Source organism: Sprattus sprattus (assembly GCF_963457725.1).
Source record: "Sprattus sprattus genome assembly, chromosome: 1".
NCBI classification, from domain to species: Eukaryota; Metazoa; Chordata; class Actinopteri; order Clupeiformes; family Clupeidae; genus Sprattus; species Sprattus sprattus.
In genome coordinates, this window is record NC_137920.1 from 18,978,027 (window position 1) to 18,987,761 (window position 9,735).

Genomic DNA, 9,735 nt, shown 5'->3' on the forward strand with positions numbered 1-9,735 from the left:
ATCCAAGATATTTTAAAAATAAGCATACATGTAGCCTACACATTGACCCAAATGATTCAGGTTAATTGAAGCTGCGTGACATTTGATTTATTGTATGGCTTTGTAAAAAGCCGGGAGATAGATATATATGGGGATGCGAGAAACCCTCCAAAAGTAAGCAAAGTCAAGCAAGCATGTCAAGATATTGCCGTGATTGTTTCTGCAACGGGGCACCCGAAAACGTTGCCGAAAACGCTATAATGACGTCCGGGGACGTGGGACATCCAAGCTGGAAGGTAACACACGTTCTCGTGCCTTCACGGGAGGTGGATCTGCCTCGACCCAGGATCTGACGGCAGCAGAGGACATCGCCACGTCTACCCTCACGCCTGAAAGCGTGCAGGGATTTGGGGGCATGGAAATCAGCACCCAAGCCAGTGCACCAGCTGACCAAACCCAAGGTACATAAATAAAGTCCACATACACAGAGATGAGTTTACAAGATTCATAATAATACTGGCATTAAATAAATGCAACAAAGCCATACAATAAATCAAATGTCACGCAGCTTCAATTAACCTGAATCATTTGGGTCAATTGTGTACGCTAGATGTATGCCTAGTTTTTAAATGTCTTGGATACGGATATCACAATGATTTCCTCATGTGGTAAATACTTTATTTTCCTTGTAATTATATATGGCTTGCCAAACAATTGGTGTAAATCTCTCGTGAAGACGACAGAAGTAAAGTGTAGCCTACAGGTCCTATACTGTGCGGGCAAGCACATGCGCCCTTAAAATAGCGTTCTGAATACGCGTTACAAACTTTAGACATTGCGCCTCACATTAGACCAGCTTTTTTTTGGTCAATGGCGCACGGCGCACGGCGTTGTTTTGAAACTGCAAAATACCACTTGCGCCAGAGAAACGCCTTCTCTGTTCCGCCCCCGCCCATGTCGACGCAAGTTCATTTCGAAGCGCGCCTCTGGAGGGAAAATCGCGCTGTGCGCCGGGTGCAAGATAGGAATGATACATGCGTCGGTGACAATGTCAATTGCGCTGGGTGCAAGATAGGGCCCTGAATGTTTACTGCAGTAGATGTTTTCTTTCCAGCATACTTTGTTTGTCAAACAGAAAAAAGAATAATTCAAGCGTAGCCTACAAGGTAGAACTCATACTGCACTGATACTGCCATGGAAATTGTTACAGTTATTGCCATACATCGTGGTTACAGTAACAGAAAATGCATACGGCACAATATACTGTCATACAATAAGCACATCAAAACTAAAATGATGTATAGCCTACACTAACAACACAACCTGGAGATTCTGGGTATTGTATGGGCCAAGACTGGAAAATGTGGGAGACTACACTATTCTCTAAAATGGCATTACACATGGTGATGTTGCCCCCGCGCTGGCCTGGGACATCCGCCGTTGCTCCTCTTTTTCTTCCTCCTCTTCCTCTAACAGGCAGTTGCCCTTGGTTGTTTCCCTGGCCAGGTGCTTTTATGTTCATAAATTGTACTGAACTTGGTCAAGCTCTAGATATTTGATGGAAGCATTTATAGTCCTGGATAGGACCTGTCAGCTAACTAAACTTACTGTGTGATTGGTGATCGGATGTGTGAATCTCCCCCTTGATTAGTAAAGTTCTAGTTGCACCTGAAAATTACTGTAAGCTGATGATCCAATAGATCCATATTACAGGATATACCATGATGTTTGTCATGGTATTATGTGCCTGAAAGATTTTGACAGTAGAGTGAACTATTTTGCAGGTGATGATGTACTCAAGGAGACCAGCAAGATGTATTCAATTGGTAATTTGGCTAACTGAAGGCAATTGTACCTAACCATTTACACAGATGTGCTAAATCATTTGAAATGTGTGCAAACTGTAGGCAATTGTACTTGTCATTTGCAAGGAGTTTCTAAAACAATTGCAATTTGATTAAAGGAATGAGAAATGCCAATCTGTTGTGAACCAGTGCCCAGTGGTTTGGAGGTTTGCACGTGTTGTTTTGAGAATGTAATTTCTCTTTCGTGAAATTGGATACAAACTGTAATAAGGTATCATTATCTAAATCATCTGTGCAAGTGAAGTGTTCTTAATAAGGTATCATTATCTAAATCATCTGTTCAAGTGCAGATGACCCCGCCCCCTCCCCCGCGACGAAGTTTACCAAAGGCTCAGAATGATCGTATTTAAAAGATAATTAACATACATCTGCCAGCACTGACAGGGCTGTCGACCATTGACAGTTCTCTCTACAGTCAGAGCTCGCGCAAGAATGTAGAACATAAGGGAGATACCCTTTCCAAAACTTGTAAGGGCGTAATAACTAGTTTGTGAAAGACCCAGAGAAACACAAATATCGACAAGGCAAAATCCCGGACAATTTTTGAATCCCTGCCGGACACATTTATTAGGTCGTGTAAAGAGGACATGTCCGGGGGAAAGAGGACGTCTGGTCAACCTAACTAACTGCACCTTATACTCGTGGTAATTTTCAGATCAGTTGCGTTACAAATTGGAATAAATTCGACAAACACATAGGAGGAAAGTTACAAATGCCAAGTGGCCCACTTACTCTGTATGTTTGCGGATTTCATGCACAATGCAAATTCAAATAATACATGTTTGGATGGTGAAATATTTGTGGGTCATGATCCACATTTGTGGATTGTCTTCTGGGAGTTACAAATAAGGAATTTCCGATAATAATTTCCATACATTTCCGATAATAATTTACAGTTTTTCCCAATCGTTTTCAGGCATTTAGCGAATCATGGGTCAACTTCATCTAATGCTCACATCTTCTTTGCACAGCAAGAGTCTTCTCTGGCGAATGGGTTAACCATTTCTCATTGCTTTCACACAAATTTCTTTGAGTTTTAACACACTTTTCAAAACAGTTTACACACTTCTCAGAGAAAGACACAAAACCTAATTGAATAACCATGTCAACACATTGCAGACACTTAGTAGCAGCCAACTGGCACTGCTCTCTATATTCTAAATATCGTCAGCACCTGTGTGAACTCTCTGTGCAAAACTAATCAAGCAGTTCTCAACCTCTAAAAAAGGGTCAATAGATCGAAGTTGATACTACAGTAAGCATGTAACGAATAGGCCACCAGGATGAGGACAAGGAAGAGGTTGTGGTAGAGGTAGAGGGGCCCCTGTCAGGGGATGTGGCATTCGTGTAAGATGCTCAAATGAAATTAGGGCAAGAGTCATTGATCTATAGTGAATCATGACCACCATGAGAGAGGCTGGCCAAAGGGTTCTTTCAAACCTGAGCTGTCATACTGTGGCATCAATTGTTTGTACGTTCAGCAATGACAATGACACTTTGCTGGCCTTCACAGTCAATATAATGTATTGTGTTTCACTGTATTTGCACTCTTGGCAACAACAATTTCTATACTTTTGTAAAGTATGTTGTCACAATACAATGTATACTGTAGTTTCACTAAAGTTTTTTACAACATATACGGTCGAATTCTGAATACTTTACGTAAATTTACAGTATTTACAGCCTATTGCACTATTTTTACAGAATCAACACACTGGCCCAAACTGGTGGCAGGGGGAGATTGTTCACTGCAGAACAGAGTTGACCTCATTTTGACGTACAGAATATACATGTATTGTGGAAAAAGGACTGCAATACTGTAAAAAACAGTAGAACAAATGTTACGTAGTCATATATATCATCATGTATAGTGTTTAGCAATACAAAAATCTAAATTTTACTGTATACAAATGTTCAGGTTTCGAATACTTTCTGACAGTATTCCTTCAGCAAGAGTGCTCAGTACAAAACCCAAATTGTAGTACGTTGTCAGTGGTAAAATACAGTAGTCAATACTGGGAGGGTGTTGCACAAAAGTTGAAGTGATGCTTTCATAGGTTGATATTGAAAGCTGTATTTTGAGTTTTGCTATCCATTGTTAAATAAATGAGAAAACATACATTTTCAATTGAGCACAAATTGTAGGTTTTGAAGGAATTGTTTGGATTTGATGGATGTGTGATACATTTTTGAGAAGGTAGTGTCATTCTGCAACCATCATATAGTGTTTTGGTCATTTCAGCTTCAGTTAAGGGCTGTGTGTGAGCTGTTTTGAAAAAGTAAACAGTGAATGGAAAAATTCGCCAAAGCGATTGAGAAAAACTGTAAATGTCAACTACTTTGAAAGACAATGGGCCTCATTCTCGATCATTTTCTGAAGTTCTTCTGAATTTCGGAAAAACAACGTGAGCAAAAGACATCCACTGCATTCTTGCACGCTTGAAAATGTGCAAGCAGCAGAAGTCTTCTGAGCTGGCTCCCCCGGAAGAGCTTTCTTAAGTTGAACGCGCGTTCATGTGCACCTGGATTTGCATACATACAGCTCCTTATAAGGGCACGCAACAGCAGTAAGGAATCGACCGAGTCTACTCGAAAGCAGCTCAGTCATTTTACTAAATCTCTATCTGTCTGCAATACCGCTCTCGGCCTCTATGCAACTTTGGCACTCTCACACATAGACAGTAGAAGAAAGCCAACGCAGCAATTGACTGGTAATGCAACACTGGATACAGGACTGTAAATTGTGTGTTTTTCGCCTGGAAGTCTCTAGAAATCTGGATTGTGCCGTTCACAGACACCAGAATGAATGCGTTCACAGTATCGTGCATCAGGAAGTTATACAGTACGTTCAGTTCACATTCACCAAAATTATAAACGAGTTCATGAACTTTCTTTCATTATTTGGTTATTTGAGGAATCGCATTGAGGAATCGCATTTGATACAAACTCCAGCAAACTTACGACTGCTATTTTGCGTTCTGAAAAGTCTTCTGAAGTTCAGAAGAAATCCCAGATGAGAAAACTATTGCGAATGGCAAATGTTTTCCTAAATCCACCGAAATGGAGTTCAGAAGAAAGTCCTTCTTAAATTCTTCTCAACTGCGTTTGATAATGAGGCCCATGGGTCTAAAGATAAGTCACAGGTGTGCAGCAAAAATGCTAACTATGCAATGTTTAACTAGGCTACGCATTTGCGAGATGCGTCACAAAACTACAAAACTCTAAACTTCACCATATTTTGTCCCAACATTTCATTAACTTAAGACTACTTGTGCTTATCGGTTCACAGGTAAGACTTAGTTCTACAGGATGCAATTGTGTATTTGATGGCAAATCACAAAGTGCATAATAAAATGACTATGGGCCCTAGTTCAAGCTGTACACTGTGACCTACAGTTAATTTAATAACTTTGCAAAATCATTGAGCTAATTTCAAAACATGAGCAAGATTCTAAGTGCAAACATGCTGAGTCAGCACGATACAGCACAATACTTGTACAATGACTTCATGTGGGGCAGGCCTCCTGCACAAGATCTTCCGTGTCCTCTGGTGTAAATCGATGTTTTTGTTTACTTTAGAACAATTACTGAGCTCCGTGTGAAAGTATGGCATGGGGTATGGTTGAATCATTGTGATTGGTTCAATACATTTATGCTTGAATGCACCCTGATTTGTACCAATGAATCAGCAGGTATCAGGTATCAGTAAGTTTCCCCATCTTGCTCTTTCAATTTAGGGCCAAACAAGGCCACATCCTGTCTGTATTAACAAGTTTTTTCTCTGTCCTGCACATCTCAATAAGATCTCACATAATCAACCAGACAGAATTGCCTTCAAAGTGCACAAGGCACTGGATGTGGGTATGCTACAGCCTGCAGCAGTTACAGTGTATGAGTACTATAGGCCTGGTAAGTTCCCCTTACACACACACACACACACACACACACACACACACACACACACACACACACACACAGTTCCCTCCCATCAAAACGTTCTGGTGAGAATGAGGAAGGTATAAGCACATATGCGCAGACACACCCATATACACACACACACACAAACACACACACAGACATACACAGAGACACACAGACCAATAAATTAAGGTGTGTGCCAATATGTTGATATCGAAATCACAGAGAGCCTCACCCTTTCATATTGCATATACCTATAAAGTTTGACATTCTAAACAAAACATAAACATTTACATTCCTTGTGTCTTTTCAGACCACCGCTGTGTGAAGTTCTACCACCCTGAGAAACATAGTCATGGACTCAATAAACTATGTATTGAAGAAGTATGTCAGTGTGCTGAAGGTATGAGGCTTTACACAAATTCTTTTCATTTTATGTTAACGAACCACAATTTCACAGCTTGTAGGTCCCCGTTAAAATAGTTTAGAATCAGTTCCATTTGAAAACAGTTTCTTGAAACCAGTTGTGTATTCATAAATGTCCACAAATGTCCACCATCTACTCATTCTCTATGGCTTGAAACAAACATGAGGGGGGAATGAAAGAAGTGTAGGAAAGGTTTAATGGATTTGCTTGGAGAGTGTGTGTGTGGTCTTCACATGTGTGAGTGATTTGCTTGGAGTGTAAACAGCAAGGGAAGGTGTGGTCTTCACATTTGTGAGTGCCTCTTATGTGCTCTCCTTACAGGACAGTGCAGCAAACAGAGGAAGACCAAAGAGGAGTTAAAGGATCGTGATAAAACAGCCTGCAAAGTTCATGTTGATTACGGTAACTCTCTCCCTTTCCATCTTTCTCTAAGTGATTGTCTTGAAGCATTGTGCAGAAGTCATTCTTTCTTTCTTAATTCTATAATAACAAAATAACTATGACTTTCTCTTCACAGTGATCAGGGCCACTATTTTAAATTTAAGTACTTCAACAACAACAGACATATACCGCCTCAGAGTGGTGACAGTTGTCAAAAAGGGTACGTATATTGCAACAGAGAAGCTGCATGATTTACACAGGACAAGATGTTAAATTGCTTCTGCTATTGGATAGGGTTCCTCACACAATGGCCATCTCTCATCCTCTCATGCATATCTCTAGAACGAAATTACCAGCAATGCACAGACATTACATTTATTTACTCAGCGAACGGTTTTATCCAAAACAATTTACAGTACAGATATACATATACAGTACATGTGTGGAACTCATGCTGTTGATGCATCCTCCCATGCATATCTCTATAACTAAAGTACCAGCTTCCCTCTATTCTATTCAGAGATCACAATTTGGCACCATGTTAATCTTACACCTCTGAAGGCATGTGTTGTCCTGGCTTATTAGAAAATACACATACAGTGCGAGAGAGAGACCCAGAAGTTAGAGCGCCATGTTAATCCTACAATAAATGTTATTAAATCCACAAAGTCCAACTTTTTACATTTTCTGAATCTTCCCCACGCCAAAAAGAAGTTGTGCTTATCAGTTATTGAAATTACTATAATGATCATGTGGCCCTAGGAGAAAAGTACAGTACACATAACTTACAATTATTCACTCAGCAAACAGTTTTATCCAAAGCGATGTACAGTATAGATGTACATTATCATCAGCATGTGTACTCCCTGGGAACCAAACCCATGATGTTGACATGGTTAGCACCTCAGTTGTTCAATGGGGTGAGGCACAGAGAACACACATGCAGAGAATTAAATAACACTCCTCTTGTCCTATGCCATTAGACACACATGCAGTGAGTAAAATAACATTGATTTACCGTAAATCCTCAAATGTATTTGGGGCAGGCTTGTATAAGGGGCAGGCCTTTATTTCTTACTCATCTTCTGTTATAGAATATTATTATTTAAATAATCGGCATAATTGCAGTAGGCTAATATAATTCATTGCATATGCGTTCAACACTTCCTGCACATCGCGTAGCGCTTTAGGTGCGGTGTCAACGTAAAAAATAAACATCAGAGTTATGGTCTCCACTGTCAGTCACGGAGGAAAAGATTTCCAAAGCCTTGATTTTAATAATGTTTCTAGACACTCTATTATGCTTATCGCGGAATGAAAGAATGTATTCAACGAGCTGGTTTGATATCCAGCCTAACTTTCTTTCTGCCTCCACCTGCTAGTCCTAGCTTATCGCCTTCGTCTCGGGTCAATGTCAAACTTCTTTGCTGCTTTTTCTCCCGAATGTTCAGCATACACCATCTCTTTGAATTTAATATCAAAGTTACGTAAGTCTACTACTGCTTTATGATCCCTTCTGGAAAAAGTAACCTAGCCAACTAAAACGTTACAGATAAACAACAGTAGGCTATACGATACGTGCATTTAGGCTAAACAATAACAAATTCGCTTAGTAGTCCTACGTGGGGAAATTTCTTTTTTTTATTGCAAACAGACCATGCAATTAGCCAACAATATTATATAATATAATATTAAACATGAAGAGAACATGTATTTGTGAAATGCATTAAATTTAATTGTGATGTGTACTTTGAGCCGACGGACTGATGCTGGTAGGCTACAGTAATATAGGCTACTTTATTTTACCCCCGGCTTGTATTCGGGGCCCGGCCTTTATTTGTCCGTATGGACCACGACCCGGGCTACTATCTGAAGCCCGACTTCTAATTGAATCCCGGTCTTTATTTGAGGATTTACGGTATTCATTTATTTATTTATTTAAGCCTCGGAAAACACATTGAGGAATAAGACCCTCATTTACAATGGTGCCGAGGGTACAATGAATACATTGAAAAAAACTGTATATATAGGAGGCACACATGCAGAGAGTTAAATAACACTGCTCTTGTCCTATGCCAATAGGCACAGATGACCGCATGACAGAGGGGAGTGACAGTCTTTTCGTAGCTCATCCAAGCTGCAGAGAGAAAATGGACCTGCAGGTCAACAAAAGCTACCTGATTATGGGAGCGAAGGAGGATGTTCACAAAGTTAAGGACGGGTGAGTCAGGTAGCACCAAGAGATTCCACTACAGCAGAACCAGGCCTAGAAATATAGAAAATGTATTTTCCAACATTTGACTTTGTTAGACGTCTGACATATCTGCTTTCTGTGTGTGTGTTTTCTGTGTATGGGTGTGTTGACAGCTATCAGTTTGTGTTTGGTGAGAAAACCTGGATAGAATATTCGCCCACAGAGGAAGAGGCCCAAGAACCAGAGTTTAAAGACAGATTTATAGGAATTGCAGGCCTTGTCTATGAACTCCAAAGCACCGGCTGTAGCTTTTGATGTCAAATATCCAAGAAAGTATTGCTAAAGATGTTTTCACCCCTGTACTTTGACTAAGCTAATGAATGTATGTTTAACCAATGAACCCTTGCCATCACTGTTTTCACTTCTGTTTCAGCACAATTGTATGTGGTGTTGGCAGGAATGTGAAAGGGGTGTCTTCCCATTCTAGACATGTGATCTCCTTAATGCTGGCCAATCAATAATAGCAATACTGTGTATACTGACATGTTTGTAATACCTGTTGGATTGATATGAGGTATACCTTTGCAACTTATAAAAAGAATGGATAATACAACTGAGATGTTTTTTTGTTTGCCTGTATGTTAATTAATAGTGTAGGTAGAACACGGAAATGTGTCCAACCCTCTACTTGTTGGACTTAGATGTAATACCTTATGTGGGTAGATCAAAGAATCAAAGGGGCTTCTATTTTGAGAGTTTATCTTCATTGCTGTTTGCTGCAATGGCCTAATCCACTGCAATGGCCTAATCCACACATCAGGGTGCACCACAACCACCACTGTCATTGAACAAATAACAACAAATCCTAACCACAACAACAACAATAGAGACCCCCTCACGAGCATTTCAGTGGGGTTCTGAAGCAGACTCTTTCCTTCATCAGTGTTTCATTACATTAGGCTCTTTCCTTC

At 40.1% G+C, this 9,735-nt stretch overlaps 1 protein-coding gene across 1 annotated transcript in view; it reads left to right on the plus strand.

Moving 5' to 3' along the window:
- LOC308368236 (complement C3-like) overlaps window positions 1-9,079 on the plus strand; it is a gene marked incomplete at both ends in the record, with an annotated part of 57,406 nt that extends 48,327 nt beyond the window's left edge. Inside the window, 6 exons of the mRNA XM_080842365.1 lie at window positions 5,648-5,753; window positions 6,076-6,165; window positions 6,511-6,591; window positions 6,707-6,790; window positions 8,653-8,791; window positions 8,938-9,079. Coding sequence (XP_080698491.1) covers window positions 5,648-5,753; window positions 6,076-6,165; window positions 6,511-6,591; window positions 6,707-6,790; window positions 8,653-8,791; window positions 8,938-9,079 — 642 coding nt within the window. The remainder of the gene's footprint in view (window positions 1-5,647; window positions 5,754-6,075; window positions 6,166-6,510; window positions 6,592-6,706; window positions 6,791-8,652; window positions 8,792-8,937) is intronic.
- Between the last annotated feature and the right edge of the window lie 656 nt (window positions 9,080-9,735).